Raw genomic sequence first — 25993 nt, 5'->3', positions numbered from 1 at the left:
ATAGATGTTAGATGAGTAAATAGAAAGCTGTCTCTGTCCATCTAGAGCCAGGAGTAAGGTCGCTGGGGACCCCATCTCACTTCTAGTATTGTAGCCACATCTGTCTATCTATCTATCTATTATCTATCTATCTATCGATCTCTATTATCTATCTGTCTATTATCTATCTATCATTATCTATCTATCCATCTCATATCTATCTATTTATCTATCTCCTATCTATCTCTGTCTATTATCTATCTATCTATCTATCTATCTATCTATCTATCTCTGTCTATTATCTATTTATCATTATCTATCTCTATCTATCGATCTCATATCTATCTATCTCTCCATCTACTATCTTACTAATATATCTCTCCTTCGTTATCTATCTATCTATCTGTCTGTCTAGTATCTATCTCTCATATCTGTCTAATATCTCTCTACCTATCTCTCTCTTCTATCTATTATCTATCTTATATCTCTCTCATTATCTATCTATTATCTATATATCTGTCTATCTATCTATCTATCTATCTAATATCTCTCTTTCATTATCTATCTCTCATTGTATCTGTCTAGTATCTATCTCATATCTATCTAAAATCTATCTACCTATCTCTCTCATCTATCTATCGGTCTGTCCATATCTCCTATCTATCTATCTATCTATCTATCTATCTATCTATCTCATATCTATCTATCTGTCCTATCTATGTATCTATCTAACCACCTTGTGGTTGTGATGTGAATTGCAGCCCGTTGAGGGTTTTCTACCTTGTCGTGATATTATATTGAAGTTGCAACGTGAGAAATTGGAGTCCATCACCAAAGTTGTGGAATGGGAAGGGTGGACATATCTGTACACAGAATATAAAACCACTTTATAGAAGACCACAACTCCTTTCATCTACTATGGTGTAGGGATTTTTTAATGACCTCAGTTGGGCTTCACTTGCAGCAAATGAGGTTTGTAAGTTAGACGATGAGACGTAGAAGTATGAGCACCCCAGTGCTGGACACAAGTAAGGAAATCTAACCTACAATGGACCCTTGTTTATAAAACCAGAACTTTGTCCCAGTACATCCAGTAACGTCCAGTCAGACAGACAATGTCCCAGCTGGAAGCGCAGCGTCTTCTGGCTTTGGCTACCTGTCTCTTTAATTCCTCCTGTCTTCATAACCTAAATGGAATTCATGAGAAGTAGCAGCTGACTCCGGAGTTCAAATTCATTGCATTGCAATGACTGGGAAACAGAAGGCTTTCTTGCATAATTTAAGGAATTCATTTCCATTCCGCCGTTCTTGTTTTTCATCTGGTTATTTGCTCTTAACACCAGATCCGCGTTAAAGTAGAGATGCTGAAAAGCCAATGTGCATAGGACCGGCGTACAGCTCCCCCAAATTGTGATTTATTTTCCTTATTAAAACCTGTGCATTGGAGATTTCAACAATTTTTTTCATATTTATGTTTTCAAAATAAATAAATAAATGAATTAATACAAATTCTAGGTCCACAAAGATGGCTAAAACTGGAAGACATGTCTAGCAAATTCTGGTCTTTGATAAAATAACGACAGATAGATCAATAGATATTAAAGTGGAGGGTTATCCTACTGGGCAGACCTCCAAAAGGAAGCATAGATCTCTTCTCTGTGCCTCTGCTGCTTTGCTCAGGTCCCCCGCTATCAGCATCTGCTTTGATACAGCTGCAGCCGGTCACTGGCAATGTCAGTTGGTCACGTGATGCAAGAGGAGCAGGTCACTGCTGCAGCCAGTGATTGGCTGCAACGGTATCCAAATTGGATTTTGACAACAGGAGACCCAAGTGAGGCAGCACAGAGGCTGAGGAGCAGGTAAGTATGCTTCCCTTCAGGTAACCAATAAGAACCTCAAATCAGCATCACCTGTGATGCAAGGTGGCTGGTCACCGTCACAGCCTGTTAATGGCCGAACCGGATATTTTGATCCGCGTGATGGGGAGATGCAGCGGCGACCATGCAGGGGTCCGGAGTGACATGACTGCCGTGGAGCAGGGTAACTATGATCTATAGGAGGGGCTCGGGCATTGTGGGGACCATTTTTAGAATTGGATAACCCCTTTAAAGGGATTATCCAAGATCTATAATGCACCCTCTAATGCCCAGGCCCCTGACAGAGGTTGTACTTACCTTGCTCTCCGGAACGCTTCTGATGCCGGCACGAGCCTCTCTAGCGTCACCCGCAATGCTAGGGATGCCCTATTGCAGCCTGCTACGAGGAGATGCAGTTGCGGTCGTGCTGGCATCAGAAACGACACGGGTGCTGGGGAGCGATGTAAGTACAAGGGACCTGGGCATATGGGGGACATTCAGATCTTGGATAACCTCTTTACATATGCTTCCCTTTGCAGGTCTGGCCAGGAGGGGGTTGACAGCCTCACACCCCCACTAAGGTGGCCAACCTCTTGAAGAATAATTTTAAAGTTATCTATGCCTTTAATTCATTTTATATATTTCTTAATTTTTTCTACTTTATATTTGCTAAGTGTTATGTACTTTTATTTTATCTAATATTTTATTTACATATTTATTTCTGTAATTCCCTGTATTTATGTGTCTGAATATGTATTATATCTGGTGCAGTGTATTATATAATATGTATAATATAGCCAGTGGTATAAGTTAGCATTCTTAGGGCCCCATAGCAATGTCAGGGATGAGTCCAATCTTTTTGACAGTAAAATGTAGTCATGCAAGCAGCAATATTACTACTTTTACTTGAGAAGCTCCCAAAGGATGGAGAGAAATGTCACATATCAGACTAACTGATCCCATACAGTAATTAAAATGTTTAAAAAAATCACTAATATGCTAACCTCACATCTCTTTACCATATGCCATGTGCTCGGGAGAACACACCAAAATCATAGGGGCCCATAGAAAATCACACAATAAAGCTGACATCCCAATGAAAGGTCCACCAAATATATGACACCCTTATTATAGTTAATGTCCACAATTCTGTGCTGATTACTTTCACAATATATTTGTATAGGGGAGCTCATTTTTACTGACTTGACACATAATGTAATTTTGGCTGCATGCAGCCGCCACTAGGGGGAGCTCACTGCATACAAGTTTATGTATCCAGTATTGAACTCAACGGTAGGTGTATAATCTATATGCAGTCAGCTCCCCCTAGTTTGCAGGTAGGAACTAAAATTGTGCCAGGACAAGAAAAAGAAACAGTTCAGCTAAGACCTCATTCTTAATAGTGATTCATTTTTTACTTAAAAAAGAGAGTCTAGAATACAGATCTGCATTTTTAGTCTCTATAGAATTCTAAAGGTCATCAGATGTACAGCATATATTATAGATATACTTTCAGAACATGTCCAGCACCAACTACCAGAATAAGACCTCTTTCACACATCAGTGACCTATGCCGTCCATGGTCTCAGCAGACAGCACACGTATCCATTGATTTTAATGTGCGTATTTACACATCAGTGGTTTTCCACAGAGAGTGGGTCTGTTGTGACACCGTGGAAGCATGGCCTATTTTTTTTTTCATGATTACGGATGTTTTGTAAACCACAGAGACAACACAAATGTCATCCATGTTTTGTGTATGGTTTTCATGGACAATTGGTAGGAGATGCTCTGGAATTTAACTTTGAGCCTAGCAGTGCACATGGAATACACAAAGGGCAACAAACGGGCACATGGACCAAACATGGATGAACCACTGACTAGTCATGGATGTCATCACGTTTACGTGAAAGAGGCCTAAGTCACAACTTATCCAGTACTTCTATATTCCTGCTGAATACAGGAAATTATGCTTTAAAAGTGACTTATACTATGCAGTATTACTTATTAAAGATGAGCGACCTGATTCTACCAATTTGGAACTCATCCCAAATGTCTTATGATTCATTTCAGCAGAATCATAGAGACTGACACAGTATAATATTGTACAGGAAAAAAAGATTTGCAAGTCAGTTCTCTTTTCAAAAGAACAAGAAAACTGAAAATTGCCCTGGTTAGCTGAGTGGCCTCTGTCAAGGCCTTGGCGGAGCTCTTTCTCATTAGGGAGACCACCTATTATCCATGAGGAGTATTGCAGTCCAGCTAACGCTGCTCTGTGTTTCTGGGGAAAATAAATACAAATTAGCATATTTTATGTCTACTGGCATCAGACAGGTTTAGTGTTCTTTTCTCTTTGGAAGAAAAGCTAATTTGAATATCTTTCTCATAAAACCAAAGGTATGTAAATTAGCTTTTCTTTATGAAAAAACACTGATTGACCAGTTTGAGACTACTACCAGGGAAAAATCTTATTATGAATAAGCACTGATTGACCAGTTTGAGGCTACTACCAGGGAAAAATCTTATTCTGAAAAAACACTGATTTAAAAGTACTTTTGATTCAGGTACAATGGATTCGTACCCAAATTATTTATTTTTTTAAAATTAGGCGAATCATACCTGAAAGAGAATTTCAAGAAATTTACTAATGCATTGCTTAGCCATTAGGCCTGGCTGTGACATCTTCTGATTCATTGTCATTAAAAAGATCTTGGTTGTCACCATTAAAGATACTTGCTTAATCTTCAAAAATATGCCGTAAGTTCCTGGAAAAATAGAAGACCTGGACTTTAAGCGGTTAGCAAGTATGGTATGGCATTAAAAATAGAATGTAACACGCTTGAAAGGGTTTTAACTGATTGCCTATCCTCTGGGTAGCCTGTTTGAGATGGTTGCGGGTCTCCTTTTTGAAGCTTTCCCTAGGCCAGTGACATCACTTTTATCATTCACGTGACCTAGATGCAGCTCAGCTCCATTGAAGTGGATGGGGTTGTGCTGCAATACCAAACACAGCCACTATACAATGTACGGCGCTGTGCTAGGTGAGCTGAAAGAAGGAGGCGGCGCTTACAGGAGCACTGGTGCCTTCGCAAACAGCTGATCGATGAGTGTCGCGGGTGTCAGACCTCCACCCATCAGATACTGATGACATAGCCAGAGGATCTATCCAGTATCTCAACCAGCCCATATCCATAAAAATGGACTACATTATTAAACAGACTACCCAATGTATTATTATAGAGGCATCAGGTGGCTAAGATGACTTCAAGATAGAAAGGCAGGTCAGTCAGCATTCTTTTTCCCCCGGGACCCACCTTCCCAGGATCTGTGTTTTACGGATCCATGATTTACAGACTGCAAAACACTTATCTTTTTATCCTGAGCTTGTGAATAAAATGCTAGAACTACAGTGAATATATAAGTTAAATCCACGGCACTCCAAAAGTTTTTTTTGCAAAATAAAGTTTCACATTTTAATTTTCAGTATACAGAATATCGTTCATGTACATCCAGTGCAATTCATAGTGCAATTCATTTACAAATAGTAAGTATGTGCCATATCAGAAAATTCCCGAACGTTTCGGTCTGTACGACCTTCTTCAGCGGGCTCTGTAGGCAGGGTCAGGAGGCTGGCGCCAGGCACCCACACTGGATCCAAGGTGTGCGGAGTACAAAATTATCTAAAGAACTACAGTGAAGACTGACAATAACACAGGAAGTGCCATTCTTTATCTGTGTGGAGCTTGGTGACAACTCTTGCAGGCACTTGTATTGGCAATTGTCATATCTTCGGCAAACCATGAGAGTTTTAGTATTGAGCGAATTTCTGGGAAAATTCAGTTTTCCCTGAAAGGCGGTAAAACATAAAAAAATTAAAATTACTTTGTCACGAAGTGCATTTCTTTGTAACTAGCGGGTGCAATGACAGGGAACGGAGATTGCGTCGTCCCCCCCCCATCATTGTACCCCTCAGATGCCGCATTTGTACACGGTCGCGGCATCTGAGAGCAATAATACGGTGTACAATAAAAAATAAAAGTTATCCGTTTGAGCGCGAAGAGCCGGCCACTGTCATCTTGATTGAAGATCTCTCACGAAATCCCGTGAGCGGTGACGTATGACATCACCACGCTGGCCGACGTGATGACGTCATCACAGGCCGCACAAGATTTCTCCCTAGATGGCAAATCCAGATGGTGGCGGCCGACCCTTTGCAATCAAATGGATGAGGTAAATATGATTTTTTTTAGTTTTTTTTAAATTGTACAGATGCCACAATCATATACGCGGCATCTGAGGGATAAGACGGGGGGCGGTGCAATCGCCGCTCCCTGTCATTGCACCCGCTACTTACAAAGAAATGCACAGTTATATAAGTTATTTTTTTGTGAAATTTGGTGAAGCAGCCAAATCGAATTTTTCAATGCGTCACTCATCACTAACAGGTAGTATCCCCTGGATAATTTCTTATTTTTTAAGAGGAAATGCTGGAGCGCAGAGGGTTAACTCGATGCAGTAGGCCACTTTCTGCGATGAATAAATCAGCGTGCTCGAAACGTTGGAGGAACAAGAAGAGCAGGTTTCAAGAGGAAATTTAGAAACCTATTAACCAAAACATAACAGGGAATCTCTAACACTTGGCGGCTCCAATCTGCAGCTGAAATGAGATAAGTGTGGTTTTCGTAAGCTCGGATCTAAAATTACCCCCGGGTGGAAAAAAATAAGGAAAAAAAAAACTATAATATCACATTTAAATAGATGAGACTCGAAACATTCATTTTTTTTTTGCAATTACACTTGGAGAGATATAATAAACCCAGACAGGGATCTATACGTCCTCTCTGTCGCTTCCCCCCTACATACTTATGAGCCTCAGTGTGAATAGAGCCCTGATAAAACAAAGCTGGATTTCGATAGGCCGCGGCGGCTATTGGCGGCTCGGAATAAAAGCAGTTTAATTGCAGGCCTTTCATTGTGCGCCGTGTCAAAGCATAGGCTTATAATTGCAATCATCAAAACTCTTTCAGAGCCTCCGTATCTACCTGACCCCTGATCACTTACCATCAAACCTATCTTCTCCAGCGGCGCACAGAAGCCTTTTTTTTTTTTTACAGCGACGATGATTAAAAATACGAGAGATGCGCCGGCCGGATCGGCTCTGAGAGCTAATTTAAGCTGCACACATCAGAAATTATAGAAAATAACTCGGTAACCCGCAGCCGGTGGAAGAAAAAAAATAATAATTGATTCTCCTGGACTGCTGAGTGGTGTGGTCTGCCCGCCATTCCATAAAATTCCTGGTGAAGAGATAGGAAGAGGCAGCTGGGGAAGGGGGGTAACGCAGGAGGTAGGTGCCTCGTGTCACTGGACCGAGAAGCTCCAATGAATTTTACGATGGATTTGCAGATCACAAAATACTGACTGGTGCTGTAGTTATAGGCAAGGCTGCACCTAGCCTTTCTGCTGCTTGAGGCAAAAACAGAAATGGCGCCCCCCCATGCCAATTTCCTAACCAAACCCCTTCCCTTCAGCCCCTGGCCCTTCGGTTGCCACTCTCTTGCCCCTACCTGGTGCTGCCTGAGGCGATCATCTGGCCTCATTGGTGGTGCACCCCTGGTTGGCGGTTGTATCCTGGGGCTTCTGTGGCCCAGAATAATACTGAAGATGGCATGTGATGGTGGGGCGGTTCTGGAATCTGAGTTTCACCTCTCTCAGCTTCCATAGAGGTGCATCATCATCATGTGGTCTTCAGGTCATCTTGGAACCCAGATCTTGGAATCAGAAAATCGACATAATAGCCAAGCATAAAAATTGTCTTGTGTGTTACTAGGCTAAGCCAACACTTCCCCGGTTCCCCGCCGGTCTGCCTCTACACCACCCTATTGTTAACATGTTGATCAACACCTGACCTCGCTGTCAGTGATTGGCTGCTGTGATCATACGTCAAGACAACATGGAGAGGAGTTACCAAAGATCGGCGGACTACCGGGGAAACGATCCAAGTGGGAAGAGTGAGGATTTTAATATAAACGCTCATTCTCCAGAATTTGCCAGATCATCCGTCCATGTAAAACGACCTTAAAGGGCATCTGTCAGAAGATTTGTCCCTATGACACTGGCTGACCTGTCCCATGTGCACTTGTCAACTGAAGACATCTGTGTTGGTCCCATGTTCATATGTGCCCGCGTTGCTGAGAAAAATGATGTTTTAATATATGCAAATGAGCCGCTAGGAGCAATAGGGGCGTTGTCGTTACACCTAGAGGGTCTATTCTCTCTACAAATGACTCAAATTCTCCACTTCAATTGACGGTGCCAGGCAGTGTGATCCTGACCATGCTTGGCCCTGTTAAAGTACAGAGGGCACGACAGTTGCATAGAGAGCAGAACCTCCTAGAGACTCATTTGCATATATTAAAACATCATTTTCTCAGCAATGCGGGCCCATAGGAACATGGGACCAACACAGATGTCTTCAGCTGCCAAGCGCCCAAGTAACAGGTCAGCCAGTTTCATAGGTACAAAACTGCTGACAGATGCCCTTTAATCATGGTTGGCTACTTTTGGAACTTCAATAAAAGTGAAAAGAGAGAGATGCAGGGCCACCTCTCCATTCACAGCAGTCGCACGGACCAGAGGTGGGACCAGCACCTATTAGACATTTATGGCATATCCTGACAATATTCCATAAATGCTCACATAGGAATAACCTTTTAAAGGGGGATTTCATGTTAGATTTATTTAAAGGGCCACATCTAGTATCAGGCATTTACGGCATATCCTATGCCACATATATCCAGATATCAATACTTTTTAATATCATGTTTAACTAATTAGAAATAAACCGTAATTAGGTATCCCCGGACCTGGATTCCATGTGAGCCCTATTACAGCCACCAATAGGAGAGGTGACCGCGTTCACATTTGTAGCCAACTCTCCCTCTTTTTTAATTGGATGACCATCTGGAGGGTGACCCCATAATTCTCCCAGGTGGTGGCACGTGTCCTCCCAATAACTGGACCCTGGTCACATCTATCACCTGGTGACCTGGGATAAGGTGACGAATAGAGATGAGCGAAGTTTTGAAAAATTCTATTTGGCAATTTCGCCTAATTTTGACAAGAAATTTGATTTGTTACAAATTAATTAACACGAATCACTATGTTAAAACCTCATTCAGCCTGTCAATCAACGGGACCATTTTTAATGGCCGTTAGCCGGGTGCCCTTTTAACGGATAAGTGCACCCCTGTAACAGCCGTTAAAAATGGTAATACGCTATATGGCAATATGGCCTTTTGGATAAAAAATAAATAAAATCACTCTCCTCATCCGCATAGAGGCAGTCCACTCCTCTCTTGAGTCCGATGACGCCACCACGCTCAGCACAGGTCCTTCGGCACGTCTTTTCCACTTAAGAGAGGAGCGGACTGCCTCTACGCAGATGAGGTGAGTGATTTTTTTTCCCGTTCTTTCTAAGAAAATTTCTAGCCAGCGTTTTAGGAAAAACGAGTAAATTCGGCTTCGTAGCAAACAAAATTTTTCCTAAACTTCGGATCAAATTACGAGCCTCAAGTGCAAATTCAATTCAATCAGTCCGGTCTGAACCAAAACCGGTGGCAGCCATACAGTATATTGTGTTCTTCATTCTGCTGTTATGAGCGGATGATGGGTGTTGTTCTCCGCACCCGTCACTCTCCGTGTATTTTTCTTCCAGAGGCTGATCTTCCTGACCTGCCGTGTCAGTGCTTTCACATTAATTATCGAGCACGCCGAACCAAAACAGGTTGAGAAAATGTCATTCCTCCAAGAAAAGAAAAGAAAAATGCGCCCCCCCCCCCCCGCGCAAGTGAAATAAGTACCCAGTATCAGCACAGTATATGTCAGCGTCAAGCGCCTTCACAGGGCATCAAGTGCATCGGTGGCACAGATGTGCGCTGACACAATGAAACGCGGCATCTTACAGCAGAGGAATCCGGGCGACACAATTTTGTTAAGCTGTCTGTGCTCATTAGCCGCATCCATCCAATCCTTTTATTTTTCTTTAAATGGCATTTAGCAAAATGTTACAAGCCTCCCCCTCCACGTCTCGTGGCTTTCCCCGGAATACACCTGCACAGGCGCAGGAGCCGAGCCGCTTGTATCCATCCTGACAGATGTCACCATGGATTTCATCACCGGCATCAGCTGTGTCATCCCTAATGATCCCGAGCAGGAAGATCAGTCCTCGCTTTCATTACATCCTCTGCTGCCCTTAGGATGCATAAGGAAGACTACAGTAATCGTTCCTGACCCTGCCAGATCGGGGGCGGTGGGCAGAGTGCCGGGGAGCAGTATCACTACTTAGGAGAATGGAGACGATCTACTGAAGAGGAGGATGACTCCAGAGCTCACTTCTGAAGCTGCAGGGGTTTTACCTACCTGGGCTCCTGTTCTCCATGTCTTGTACTGGTCTCCGGTCGCATCCAAAACTGAATAAAAAAATTGCTGGAGGCCGCTGTTGTGAGACACCCCCCTATTTTTTTGCAGTGCGGAGGCACGGAAAGAAACCCCACGGAAGCACTCCGTAGTGCTTTTGTGGGGTCCGTGCCTCAGTTCCGCACCGTACCTTCCGGATTGCGGACTCATTCAAGTGAATGGATCCGCATCCGTAATGTGGTAATCAAATGGCCGGAGCCCGTATATTGCGGACCCGCTGAGGCCTAAGGGCCTTTGCATCAACTATTAGTTGATTTACCTTGTGACAGAATTTTAAGCAAAATGTTTTTGCAAAATGTTGTGTCTCAGGCCACACCCCTTTTATATTAGGCCACACCTCTTTCCTGTGAGCAGCAGACCATTTTCGGGCTAGGTGCAGATAACTTCTCAAAGATGTGATAAATTGTGCCACATTTTGTACACTTTACGCCAACATCTAGGTGCACTTGTGAGACATCTGGCTTACTGTGAGACAGAATTGTGCCAACATTTTGGTGCAAAATGGCGCATCTTTGGCCCTGCCCCTTTCCTGTGAATCTCACACACTTTCCATTAAGCCTGTCCGTTTTTCAAGTGTGAAAAAAAAATTAGAAACCTAAGATCTGTCATTTGGCGCCACTTTTTTTTACACTGATTTTTGGTGTCAGTACATTAGTAGTTCTGAGCCTTTGTAGTATATTTCATAGATGTAATAAGTGGATGCATAAAAAAACACCAAAAAGCTACAAAAGATACAGTAAAATATTCTAAGGGCTCCACATCCGTTCAGCAAAAGATGCAGACAGCGCACGTAGTTTTGTTCCGCGGCCCCGCAAAAAAGATAGAGCATATCCTATAGTTGTCCACAATTGGGGACAAGAATAGACATTTCTATCACAGGGCCGGCAGTGTGCAGTCCGCAAATTGCGGAACGCACACGGGCTTGTATCCGTGTTTTGCGGATCTATTTACGGACCACAAAATACTGTCATCTGAATGAGCCCTAAAACCTCTATGTATAAAACCAGCCTTAGGCCTCTTTCACACTAGCGAGTTCTCCATTGAATGCATTTTAATTTTTGAATGCATTTCTGCGTTCAAGGAAACTCGCAGGATGTTCTATATTCTGCGTTTGTCACACAGCCTGGGCCCCAAAGAAGTGAATGGGGTTTGTGTGAAAAACGGAAGGCATCCGGATGCAGTGTGATTTTCACTGATGGTTGATCGGAGACGTAGATTGTTATTCTTCAGTTTTTCTTCACACGCATGAAAAACACATCAAAACTGATTGCAACTGCGCAGAAAAAAAATGAAAAACGTATGTACCGGTATTTTGCAGTCCACAAAACACGGATCCGCAAAAAAAAAATGGATGACATTAGTGCGTCTGGTTTTTTTTGCGGATCAATTGTAACAATGTCTGTTCTTGTCCACAAAATGGACAAGGATAGGACATGTTCAATTTTTTTGCAGAATGGACATGCGGACATATGGACACGGAATGCACACAGAGTAATTTCCGGGTTTTTTCACGCCCCATGGAAATGGACGGTTCCGCATATTGACCTGTAAAAAACAACAACAGAATAGATACGGAATAAAAATAAGTTTGTGTGCATGAGCCCTTACTCAATGATATCTAGAGGTTCACTCTAGAACAGGGAAGCCCAACCTGTGGCCCTCCAGCTGTTGCAAAACTGCAACTCCCAGCATACCCGGACAGCCTACAGCTACTAGGGCATGCTGGGACATGTACTTTTGCAACAGCTGGAGGGCCACAGGTTGAGCATCCCTGCTCTAGAAGATATATGCTAAAAAGAGGCTTGCTTAGCAGCCATTAAGATCACCACGGACCATAGAGATCCCCAAACCATCACTGAAAGACTCAGCCCTTTCCCCTCTGCTCTCCATCACATCCGCAGAACAATTTTGTTCCCACCTGTAAAAATCAAACAGTCGCTCGTCATCTTTCCCGTCCAGCCGGCCTAAAAGCACAATCCAGTGGAGCGGCCGCTCTGATTTCGCCACAGAACATTAACTTTCGGGTAAATTGCATAATTTCTGCTCCTGTAGCAGTCAATGGCCACTGATACATGACCCCTGTAATGTGTTCCAAGACCCCCATCAGCGATAATACGTTTTATGATTCATTGTTTCTCCGGGACTCAGTCTTCTTCCGGATCCGACACCCTGAGGCTTTCGTCTAATTGAATTATAAGGGCTTTGTGAACAGTTTGTGTTTCATACCGGGGAAAATAGCGAGAGGGATGTGAAGGCCTGTCCTGTGCTAGGACTACGCAGCAAAAGCCTGGAATTCAATTACAAAGACCCTGTGGCCATAATGTCCTCTTGTTAGAGTTTCACCCTACCTCTCCCTTTACTGCACGATTATGGCGTTTTACCGCAGGGCAAAGTGGCCGACCAAGAATCTGCTGTAGTCCCCTTGAAGAATTATGTATTTAACCTTAGCATCCCCTTCGTCTATTTGCAGAAGTTCTTTTTATGATTCCGCCCTTAGTAGCCATTATAATAATGTTAGAAATACCATCAATATGTCTTTTTTTTTTATAAAAAGGGTTTTTCCAGTATTACAATATTGATGACCTGTCTTCAGGATAGGTTATCAACATCTGATCGGTGGAGGACCTGAACCCCCGCCAATCAGCTGTTAAAACAGGGCACAGAGCTCCAGCGAGCGCTGTGGCCTCCTCACAGGTTATCAAGCACAGCGCCATACATTGTATAGTGGTTGTGTTTAGTATTGCAGCCCAGGCCCATTTACTTGAATGGGATTAAGCAGGTATAGCGTTCTGTTCAACAGAAAATAGCTGAATTGCTATAACAGAAAGCCAAATCGAACACTATAAAAGGCAATCCGTTTTAATCCGTCCTAATAGAGTTGAATAGAGTTGATCACATTTGAACGGAATGCTTTAACGGAAAGGTAAACTCTGATGTGAATCCCCCTTATGAAGCACATAGGCCTAGTGACCAATGTCACTGGCCTAGGAATAGGCAACAGCATTCACTGCCACGGCCTCTTCAAACTGCTGATCGTTGGGGGTGCCGGGAATAGGACCCCCATCAATCAGATAATGATGACATATCCTGAGGATAGGCCAACAATATTGTACTATCTTTAACACCCACACTGATCATCCCCAACAGTGTTACTGCAGGCAGGAAAGTTCAATACTGTTTTGAAGGAAAGCTGTTTGGGGGCTGTGTCTGAGGATACAGGCTAATTCTTAGGCGGTCATTGGGCTAAAACCACAATGTTGGTCTTTTGTAAAGCTGATAATCTAATCTTTTAAAGAAGACCATGAGTGTGGCACTTTCCCTGATATATTGCGTTCAATACTGGTTTGAAGGAATGCTGTTGGGGGGCTGTGTCTGGAGGTGTATGCAAATTCTTAGGCTGTCATTGGGCTAAAGCCACAATTTTGGTCTTTTGTAAAGCTGATAATCTTATCTTTTAAAGAAGACCAGGATCATAGTACTTGACCTGATATATTGCAAGTGAACGAAAAGACGGTGCAGGGGCCACAGCACTGAGGAAGGAATGTATGGGTCCCAGAGGTCAGACCTCGACAAATGGGCCCCCTTCATGCATGCTGTATGCATTCCAGGTCAGGACCACTAATGTTGCTATCATTGTAGAGAGTGGGAACCCTGAGAAGGATCACACAGCCCATAATTAAGAGGTATGGGGCCATATTGGACATTTTATACTAACGGAACCTGGCTGCTAATGGATGCCCTAGCCAGTATGTGTGAGCAACCTCTGCTGTGCCTGTGAGACAGTCCTGAATAAGCCTGGCAAGTCCTATTGTTTGAAGCAGTTTGCTGCCTTGGGGCAGGTGCTGCTCAATAGCACATGTACGAGCGTACACAATGACCCATTGAGCCGGGTGAAATATGTCCCCCTCCAATGAAATGAGGATTTTTATAGACTTTCTCACTTTTCAAAGCAATCAGAGCATCAAAAGAGTGAAATGCGCTGCGGAGAATGAGATGATACACAGCCATGGGGTTTATTTAGTCAATAAAGTATCACTGTGTAGCCAAAACCTCGTATCTCCCAGCTTGACTGTATAAGGTTACAATATTTACATAGGAACTACAGATGTAGCAAAGCTGAGTTTGTACTTTTGGCATAAGTCATGGGGACATCACAATGCATTGATGCAGAAAGATCTACAAAATTTACACTTTGAAAATATTTTGATGTCCAAACACTGCAGCCCCAAAGAGTTAAAGGGCATCTGTCAGCAGGTTTGTACCTATGACACTGGCTGACCTGTTCCATGTGCGCTTGGCAGCTGAAGACATCTGTGTTGGTCCCATGTTCATATGTGCCCGCATATGTAAACACTACACTCTCACTCAGTGGTGTACATAGAGAAGTAAGGGCCCCATAGCAAGGATCAAACCAGCCCAATTCACAAAAAAACTCAATGAGAGCATAATATGTTTCTGCCGGGACTCAAACTCACAGCTTCCACATAACAGTCGATAACTTTAACCACTACACTATATAGATGCATAGCCAGCCACTTAAAAAAAATAATAATATTAGACTTCTACTGTATAGGAATATATATATATATATATATATTTTTTTTTTTTTAGGTAAGTGGCTATGCTGCTATTATAGCTGAGTGGTTAAGTGCATTTCCTCTACAGAAGGTCGTGAGTTTGAATCCTGGCAGAAACTTTTCTGAAATACAAGCTAAATTAGATATAAATACACGGTGTGTCCCCAAGCACTGACTCTATATATGGAGTCAGAGCGGGGACTCCTAAGCCACGGACTCACACTCAGGGATTCCCCCACTGTACAGTGATCTTCTGCATAGAAATAGAGGCTAAATTAGATTTAAATAAACTGATTTGAGCATCGCACTCGAGCAAGGTGCGGCCGAGCATAGTGATGCTCGCTCAACGCTAGTCTTTACACATAGCAGAGCTGAATTTGTTGTTTATCTCTTTCCTTTGTATGTCATGTAGCTGTATCGGTACAGACTGATTACTATGTTTATCTGAAGAAGCTGTAACATTGCCTTGTGATATCCCTGTAAGATGTCACTAAAGGCAAACTTGACTCTGCTACACAATGCATACGACAGAACTTCAGCACTGTTCATCCTAGATCATGACACTGCTTTCGGCGAGGAGACTGATTCCTGGGATGAGGGCCCTTTAAATGCTATGATTATCCCAAGCTGACACTGTCAGGTCATTCTACCAGCAACAAACCTGATTAGACACAATTCACATCTGCCTCCCCGCCATCCCTATCATGTCTGACTTGCATCACGGATTGTCTTTGTCAAAGACAATGGAGACATGGCTGCCCAAATGAGAGGAGAAAGGGAGACCATGGCGTGATGACCCATCCAGTCATCTCAACTAACAACCATGCTCAACGCGTTGTAACGGATTAAGTTCACGGAACAACCCTCCCTATCATTCTGAGTACTGATTATTCTTGAATGTTTCTCTTGTATTTAGTCCATGCGGGATGAGATAGGTCCTAGCATATGCTTGAGAAGAATCATCAGATTGCCTTAGAATTGTCTGATTACTTTGAAAAAAAAGAACCCGACACCTGTCCACAGGCTGGATATGGTATTGCAGCACACTAACATCAATGTAATGGCGTTGCAGTACCAAACACAAAATATAGACAGACGTGGGGCTGTTTTTTTTTTTTTTATAGCGATCATCCATGTTTTTCTAATCCTGTACAACCTAGAATTCATTCTTAGGAAAGTTGGTATACCATAAAATACGTATGTAGCAGAGCTGAGTTTTTCCTTGATAATCTCAATACATGTTTGGCTATTCCATAGCATTTTAGCTTTTTTTTTTTTTTGTCCATAGAATTAGGTTACACTATATAGACTACTAGTGTCCCTAAGCTGTTGGGTTATCTCTCTGTGCACACGCATTCTCATTTTGGACAAGCTTGCATGTATTCTTCATCGGGAGAGGGGAATAATATGGTATCAGATACCTCTGGTGGCAGCTTATCTCCCATAAAAGCAAAGGATTGGGCATTTTGAAAACCAACATCTCAATCCTTCGAGAAACCAAAATAATCCTAATCTTTTCCCGTCCTGAACTTGCTTCTGGAGGTGGCCACGGTGGAGCGAGGTCCCATTCCAAGTTTTCCTATGGGGTCCCATGGTTACTTGCTATGGTCCTACTTCCAGGTGCAAATCTTTTGGGTGATATTTATTAACTGAGCATTGCATCCTGCTCATGTGACTATATCCCGTTCCTCCTGCCTCCCATGATGTTTGACGCCTGGCGGGTGCCTCCTGCTGCTCTAGAACCCGAGGTAGAGTTTGTTTTTTTTGACAGATTTAATAGATGGAGCCTCCTATCCCCAAGTCTCAGTGAGATGACTTGATGTGTGGGCCTTAGCCCAGCTGGCTCAATACAAATAGATGATTACTAGCACCAAGGATAATACATGATCCTCCACTGAAACGTTAGCCCTTAAGCCTCGCGCCACAGCGTCAAGGGACAAAGCAGAGAAAATATAGATTTGACTGCCTTTTAATTTAAATCAGAGCCCCAGAAGAAGCCAATGAACTGCAATTTATGAGCTGTCAAAGACTGAAAAATTCCTTTTGACACTCTGTACTTTCAGTTATTAAAGCCTTTCCTGCGGGGTGATAGAGAAATTCTACAAGGATCCTCGCAAAACAAAAGCCAGACACAGAAAGCGAGGGAGGAGTCATAATTATGTTTTCCGTCGTGAACCCTTTATTTTTCCCCATTTAATCATATCACCTGCACACCTATCTCTCGATCAATTTCTGGAGGGGGTAGTAGCCGGGGAGGGGTGGTCAGAGGAGAGTCACCTCCAACGCGATTCATTCCTGTGACTCCAGAAACATGAAGAGAGGAGATGTAGAGCTTTATTTACCCGCTCTGATCACAATTGAAAGAGAAGGCAGGTTCTCATGGTCACCTCAGTCCACTTGTCAAATACGTCTCGCAAGCTGGATGTTAACTCTCTCAGAGCCTAACAAAGCTCTGCATAAAGCTTGGTAGCAGACATGCTGAGCTGGTGCTGTATGTTTCTTCTGGGGTGGGATTTTTGGCTTTTATTCTTTCTATAAAGGGCTCATGCACAGACCGTATATGTATTCTGCGGTCCACAAAACATAGATCCGCAAAAAATACGGATGACGTCCGTGTGCATTCCGTATTTAGCGGAACAGAACAGCTGGCCCCTGATAGAACGGTACTATCCTTGTCCGTTATGCAGACAATAATAGGAATTTTTTTTCCGGAGCAGACATACGGAAACGGAATGCAACTTCCGTTTTTTTTTTGTGGACCTATTGAAATGAATGGTTCCACATACGGTCCTTAAAAAGACAGAACGGACACAGAAATAAAATACGTTTGTGTGCATGAGCCCTTATAGGTAAAATGCATGATAACGTATAGTAGTTTTCACGTGTGCTGACACCCAGTGGCCAAACAAGCTACACTACAAATGGATAAAAAAAAGATTACATCTCACTTTACAGTCTGCAGTAAAATTGAAAGTTACAGCCTCGTTTTAGTGAAAGGTTTAAAGGGAGTACTGTCTCAGACACAGGAAAGAGGGCAGAGTCAGAGCAGAGTGGAAAAGGTTAACTGGATAGGGCTGATGATTGTATAGAGCAAGTGATCAGGGGTATCTGACACTGACTGATGATGTCACAGGGAGGACTTGTGATGTCACAGAATGGTGGAGAAAGGCTTATGATGTCACATTGTGAAGAAACAAGGCTATCTACAGAAAATTTGTGATGAATCAGAGTGATGGCACAGAGATTTCATGATGGCTTGTGATGTCATGACGTGATGGAAAAGGGCTATCTAGGGAAAGCTAGTGATGTCATAGAGCGATGGAGCAGTGAGATCTATGGAGGGCTTGTGATGTCACCAAGTGTTGAAGCAGGGTTATGTTGGGGGGGGGGGGGGCTTATGAAGTCATGAAGTCAAGGAGCATGGTTATCTGGGGTGGGTTTGTGATATCACCATGTGATGGAACAATATTATCTACAGATAGTTTGTGCAAAATGTTGGAGCAGGGATATCTAGGTAAGACTTATGATGTTATGGAATTATGGACCAGTTCCATGTAGGGTAACCTAGTGAACTAGTGATGTCATTAAGTGTTGGAGCAGGGTTATGTTGGCAGGGCTCGTAATGTCCTGAAGTCATAGAGCAGAGGTATCAGGGGGAAAGGCTAGTGATGTCATAGAGTGGTGAAGCAGGAATATTTAGGGAGGGTTGTGATGTCACTAAGTGTTAGACTGGGTTATCTAGTGAAAATTAATGATGTGATGGAGCAGGGTTATCTAGGGAAGAGTTTTGATGTTACTAAGTGATAGACCAGGGTTATTTTGGGAGAACTTGTGATGTTAGAGAATGATAGAGCAGGGAGAAAAACCATATAGAAAATGTCTAATATTTGACTGCACATCATCCTCGTTTGCCTCTTATTTCACCTGTAACTTGGAAATGGAAGGTCATATGATTCTACCGACTGTACTTATGTTATAACCAGCCATAGGATGGGACACAGTTGCACATAATATATTGCTGTTATTTTGTGTGCATGGTTCCAGCCCATTAGATGTCACATTTGTGCCTCTATGCTTGAGGACTACTTGTTTCAGAATGGACAGAGATGAGGGACAGAGCTCAGAGCACAACAGTGGAAGGTGCCATTCAAAAGCAATAAGAAGTGTCAGCCACGGGATGCATGGTTCATTTAGTTCAGCTCCCAAGGTGATGTAAGGTACCAAGAGGGTTACAATGTATAACTGAGTAACTTTAGGAACTCCAAAGCTGTTTTAATGAAGCATTTCATCTGAAGCCCTGAGGTGTCTTATCTTTGCTATAATAATATGAGAAATCACCATGCAATAAACAGTTCGGCTGAGAGATCTAAATACATTAACGGCATGAACTTTTCAAGGTTTGCTTGTTGGAAAATGAAAGTTGAGGCAGCTATTGCAACCAATCAGCAGCCACTTAAGTGAGAGAATGTAGACATACATCACCTTGTGACATCCTGTCAATCTCAAGTAAATGTTCTTCTGTATCATGCAAAAGTTCAAATGTTGGGGGCGAGGAGAATATCTGGGTGCATTACACAGTTTAGGGCCAAGCACTTGCCACTAGGGTCTATTTCATACCAGTTGAATTACATATATCCTAGACCTTATTGATGATATATCCTTTCTGAGATATGATAACAAGTTTGCAAAGCAATTATAAGTTCCCCCACATATATTCCCTGTAAGTGGATGGTGGATCCTCAGAATAATTTTCAAATTTAAAAAGAAAATCCATGTCCAACATATGTGAATAGAGATGCAGTTAATGGAAAATGAAAGTTTAGACAAGACATTCCCAGTTCCGACTGTCAACATGTGCATAGACTTGTTTCTTGAAGGTCTTACGAAGGTTTTGCTGCTTGTTTGCTGGTTGATGAGCTATGTTTTGTCTAATTGCACAACAATGGTGAGCATTCATTTTAACTTTCGGTGTGAATAGCATAAACCCCCCTTGAAAAACATGGAAATAAGAATCTATACAATCTGTAGTCACTACAAGTGATCTTAAAAGACTGGGAACATGAACACAACTTCTTTTGGTGGTTCTGACAAGTGTTTTAAGCAGGTGCCCACTACCATAGAATGACAGCTGTGAACATATCAAAGACATTAAAGAAACTGAACATAAACTGAACAAAGTGGGTCTCTTCACTTGATACCCTAAAGATCATCCCAAATTTTTAGGCAAATCTGAAGGAAAGTTTTCAGTTTCCCTACAGTGCCCCCGCAGGAGAAATAAAGTATTACACAGTACTTTGAAATCAACAGACTGTCCATGAAATGTATAAAAATACTGTGTCCTCCAGAGAAAGAGATGTTCTTTCTCTCAGTTATGACCAAATAATAGAGGGCCTGTTAAAGGGCTACGTGAACTGAGAATTTCCGTAATAGGATATTTCAAAGATGTGTTTTCTAAACCATACAACCCCTAATTTGAGGACAAAGGCTACATCCCTTTAATTTACTTGATTGCAGTTTATCTGTCCGTAGATTTAAAGGGACCGTGACAATACTTAAAATGTGGTCTTCTTCTGTTTCTGGTCCTCAACACCTTATATTCTAAACCAGGAGGGCCTGATACCTATTCTTTATAGAAGGGTGACATTAGCACCAAGGGGTTTGCCCCTAGAAAGCCTTTTGCAAGTTTCAGCAGGGAAGGAGGATGCTGGAAATAACATGAGATTTATAGTCTCTCCTATCAGGAGATGGACTTCTAATTAGACCCCGGTGATTTGATTTAATTTTTTTTCATATATTTGACTCTTGAAAATAACATTTCCGATGGAAGAATTCATTCTACCACTAGCAGTTTAAGTAGAAAAAATAAACTATATTGTTATGTACCCTTTAATATGAAGATGATTGATTTGGCAGTGCAGTTTGTGAGAGGATACAATATAAAGAGCTAGAGTCTCAAGAGGTTACACATTAAGAAAGAAGATCTAAAGTCGTACAAAGGGCACAGGTGTGTTCTCCGAATGGTGGACCTGCCATACAATGAACCTTCTTCTGGGTCCTCATTGATGAGCGTCCATAAAGGAAAAACATGTAAAAATTGTAATGTGGGGCTGAGAGTCACGAGGGAGAATAGACGAGTCTTCAGCAAGACTCTACAATTTGATGCTTCTGGTAATTCTTCATTGTGTGTAGCCTTTGTCCAACTGTGGTTGAGGTTGATTAAAATCATGGTCCAAAAAGATAGTGACAATCAGAGAGCAGAAGTAAGTCCTGTACATACATATTAATGGGAGGCTTCAGATTTGAAGTGCATGGGAAAATCAGTAGACCCCATCAAAATGAGATACCCCTAGTATATTCCTCCTTCTTTTCTTCCCTCTTGAACGCCAGAAATTGAATTTTTAAGCGCAGGGAATGAGGGATTAACAATTGGCAGGTCTTCAGCTCTTTGTCTTTTTTCTTTTTTTTGGTGAATCCTATTTAATCACAGACTTTAATATTAAGTGAGGTCTGGCCATGCCGCTTGTCTGGGCTCCGAGCGTGAATGATACAGCCTGAGATGAGGGAGATAGAACTTAAGTTGGAGCAATTGCGAAGAAGTGTTTCAATTACCCTTTCTGAAGTCTTGAAAAGCCAACTTTAATTTGATTTGGAAAGTCGTTGAGGGCACATGCCAAGGAAAATTCTGTCTATTGTGTCGGTGGCGTGGCGGCATGGCGGCAATTATACACTTCTATTTTAGTTGTTCTGCTTTGTGGCTGATGGTGGTTAATGATATGTTCACCAAACAATAAGAGGTATATTGCTTGTTCGACTTCAATTCTCCTACGAGATTATCTAGACATGAAAAGAAAAGATCGAAAATGTATCAAACTGGCCAAGAAAGGTCTAAGCAACATGTTTTGGCTTAGGGTGATAATTTGATGGTCTCAAAAAGCAAATATTCAAAAAGTTGACCTTGAAAGAAGTCATGGAAAGAGTTGCCTAGGTGACACAATAGACTCCATCACTGCTCTCCTTGCATCAATGTTCTTCAAGGGCACATGTTAAGCCTACGCTTCTCCCCATAGGATACACGGGAGCAATTTAATGCTTAAAAATACAGAGGAATGAGTTCTTATCTACGCTCAGAGCTCGGAGTGAATAGATGCAAGGTGCATTGCAATTTTCTGTAAGTGTAATAGTGCCTAATCCTCCCGCTTCTCATGGGTGTATAGGAAATGTGTGTCAGCAGAGAGGTTTATTTCCATCATGTGCATACTGTATTCATCTAAGCTTTCTGAAAAATGAATTTTCAATAACTGTTGCGCTGTCTTCGACTTTTATGCACGTGATACTGAGGATGAATGTCTACAGAGAAGCCTGACATTAATATATATAGGAATGCTTGTAAAGATAGGAGATGAAGAAGTTGCAGGGATCCAGAAGGGATCCCACGTGCCAGCCTGCAATATCAATGGACAGCAGTGCAATGGATGGCATGTGAATATCGGGGGGCATTCATAATATAAATATTACTGTAGGCCCTAGGAATTTAAAGAGATTTTCTGGTTTGCATCAACATCCTATAAAGCAATCATTTTTGAAGGCAACTGTAGTTCTGTAATGTATTTCATATCCCTTTATTGCTCCTATCTCCCGTTCTGGGCGGTGGTCACATGACCATGTCCATGCAGCTCTTTCTTATCTCCTGTGATGTAATGTCCATGGGCGGGGGCAGTGATAGGGGAGTGTCTATGTCACTAGCTGGGTGGGAGGAGCTATTGCAATGAGCTGGACCGGGGTATGCACTCTGATGCCAAAAATGCAATGAGCTGGGTTAGGTGTAGATTATAGTCTATAGTTTTGTTTGTGACGCCAATTGCAGCGTGCGCAGGGTACTGTTACAGGGCCCTTTAAGGATGTTATAACTCATGCCCCAGGTTAGGAATGCCAGAGTCGTGTAATGTCTCTGTATGGTAGTAGTAATTGTGTCAACGGTGTCTCCTACCTGGGTACAGCTGGACTCCTGGATCCTGGCTCACTTGCAATAAATTGAGTGTAGTACTAGTAGGAATAATAGAGGGATTTGCAGCAGAAATTGAGATCCAGACCTTGGGTAAAGTTCAAACTTGTCTTTACTCAGAGTAGCTTTCATCCAAGCAAGGAACAGCTTTAGTCTTTGGTCCCAGCAGGTATTGGCAATGGTTGGCAGGAATTTTATCTTCTGCTCTCTCATGTACCTGGAGCTTGCAGGAAAGGACTTCTGCTTGTTAGCTCTTTACTGTGGCAGGAATTTGGCTTCTACACTTGCTATCTTCTGCTGTATGGGGACTGACTAGCTGAGGAGGAATATGGCTTCTCCTGGGTCTCTGAACTTTACTCACAGCTATCTTCACAGGGTATGCTTCTTCCTAGAACTGGAGTTGTCTGCTTGCTTCTTCCAGCTGAGGCTACAGAGCTCAGGCTGGGGATGGTGATCAATGTTTTAGCTGAGACAAGATCCTGGCTTGATTCCCTATATCTGGGAGCTCCTATCATGCACCACCTACACCTAGCAGGGGGTGGGCTACACTAAATCTAACTTCCTTCTCCACCCATGAGGCAGGATGTGGGCACAGCCCACTTTGCTCACAGAGGGGAGAGCTAAACTGGAATGTAGTATTCCAGCCTAGAAACACAAAACTGAACCTAACTCCTTGCTAACACATTGCTGCCACCTGCTGGTGAACATGGAAATTACAGCAATATACCTTTAACAAGGTTTACAATGCACATTTGTGAGGATATTATGTAAAATTAAATCAGATGACAAGATTAATGTTCTTAGCAGATTGTAGCGGGGTAAAAGAGTTTAGTAACACAACTCTGGGGTGTTACACTATCAAAAAGCTAGGCCAGGGCTGGAGCTGTGGTAGAGATAGAAGTGCATCAAAGGAAGTTGGAAACAAACCAGATCAGTCTAAATTGAAAAAACATGGATAAGATGTCCATGAGATAAGTTATCCCTTTAAATATGGCTTTTGTTGTATTAGATTTAAATGCTCATTGTTTTATTCCAAGATGAGATTAAGAGAGAGAGAGAGAGGAGCTGAAGAAAAAGGGACAATCTTTTTACAGAGTTATATTTGCCCCTATAAGACAATGGAGGCTGAGATACAGATCCATGTTTCACTTATTTAGATGCCAGAAATCTAGTTTTTTTGTTTGTTTTTCCTGTGAGGTTTGTATATTATATCGTTTGAATCCCACTCTGACTTCCAAATGGAAGGAATTGTGAATCCAGGAGGCAGGTCCGTTCTCCTGTGACTATTTGCCGGGCTTCCTCTCGTGCGTGCGAGCTGCCGGCCGGAGCCACGCGCCGCTGAGGGTGGGAGCTGAAGATCTTCCAGTATCTTAATCTACTCTGATACTTACTGAAAACCTCATTTGGAAGTCATAGCGGGATTCAAACTATACCACCAATGGCAAGGGTCAGGTGATCTCAATTTTTTAGTTTATTGTCAACCCGAGTACGTTTTATCTAGTATTTTTATACTCCCAGTATTTACAATTAAGGGCAGTGGCAGTAACCCTTAAAATAAAAACACGGACCCAGCAGCGACTAATAGTAATATTATGGCCAATACTTTATTTATCAAAGCGGCAGTGCTGATATCAGCTTTCATATTTTTTTGGGTATATATATTGATCAGCAGCACAAAGTTCATGACTTTTATTAACTATTATATAACTAAAAATCTAAAATCTATCTATCTAGTCTATCTATCCATCTGTTATCTATTCTATCTATCCATCCATTATCTATCTATCTACATTTGTATGATCTCTGTAATATCTGTCTATCTATCTTTCTATCTATCCATCTATCTATTCTGTCTAGCTATCCAACTATCTCAAATCTATTGATCTATCTAACTATCGATCTATCTAGGAGCTGGTGATGGTAGGAGCTAGGACTGCTGCTATGCAGATGGGCTCTGAATGATAGCGCCCTCTTCTGGACAGCAAAATAAAGTAGGAATCTGCCCAGTTCTGCTCGACAGGCGCTGTTTGAGGTGCTCCTGTGGACCTGGATCTAATATCTATCTATCTATTTAAAATATAATAAATCGCAGCACCAACCTTGGAAAATATTGGAGATTGGGTGCAAGCTCCAGTGGGAATAGCGTCCCAGGATAATATCAATGAAAAACAGAGCAGCACTCCAGTAAGGTGAAAAAAGAAAAGCTGTTTATTAACCCAGTGGTGACGCAACGTTTCGGCTCCAACATGAAGCCTTTCTCAAGCTTGAGAAAGGCTTCATGTTGGAGCCGAAACATCGCGTCACCACTGGGTGAATAAACAGCTTTTCTTTTTTCACCTTACTGGAGTGCTGCTCTGTTTTTCATTGATATCTATTTATTTATATATCTAATATATATATTTATATTATCTATCTATCTTCTATATATCTATTATCTATCTATCTATCTCAAATCTATCTGTCTATCAAACTATCTATCTATCTATCCATCTACATTTGTATCATCTCTGTAATATCTATCTTTCTATCTATCTATCTATCTATCTCTATATTTCGTCTATTTATCTATATTTCTTCTATCGATCTATCTATAAATTTATCTATCTTCTCTCTATTTTTCTTCTCTCTATATTTCTTCTCTCTATCTATCCATTAACCATCTATCTATCTGTCATTTTTGAAAGCAGAATGTTTTATCATCCGTTCTTATAAAATATGGTAAGCATCTCCTAATTTTGTTCCAGAAGACAGAAAACTCTTTGTGGGTATGCTGAATAAGCAGCAGTCAGAAGATGATGTCCGCCGACTATTTGAAGCCTTTGGGAACATTGAAGAATGTACAATCCTTCGAGGACCAGATGGAAACAGCAAAGGTAAAATGAACGGCAGCTGGATGCTGTGGTAGACCTCAGTTGGGCTGGATGGATCTTCATATAGGATTAGTATTTTCTGCTCTCCATATCAAAGCAGACATTTAGCGTCTCCTTGCAGATGTGGACATGTTCCATATTTATTTTTGGGCACATCCGGTGTTCGGCCATATATCTTGTGACATTGATGCCAATGGTTGTATCAAGCTGTGGAAAGCAGATAGAAAAACA

The 25993-nt window shown here is 42.1% G+C and overlaps 1 protein-coding gene across 1 annotated transcript in view; it reads left to right on the top strand.

Moving 5' to 3' along the window:
* The window catches only part of CELF4 (CUGBP Elav-like family member 4), a 997927-nt gene that overhangs the window by 827279 nt on the left and 144655 nt on the right, over positions 1-25993 (top strand). Inside the window, exon 4 of the mRNA XM_044276293.1 lies at positions 25637-25765. Within this exon, the coding sequence (XP_044132228.1) occupies positions 25637-25765 (129 nt within the window). The remainder of the gene's footprint in view (positions 1-25636; positions 25766-25993) is intronic.

The sequence above is a fragment of the Bufo gargarizans genome, chromosome 1, assembly GCF_014858855.1.
Source record: "Bufo gargarizans isolate SCDJY-AF-19 chromosome 1, ASM1485885v1, whole genome shotgun sequence".
NCBI lineage: Eukaryota > Metazoa > Chordata > Amphibia > Anura > Bufonidae > Bufo > Bufo gargarizans.
This window is presented reverse-complemented; position numbering and strand designations above follow the sequence as displayed.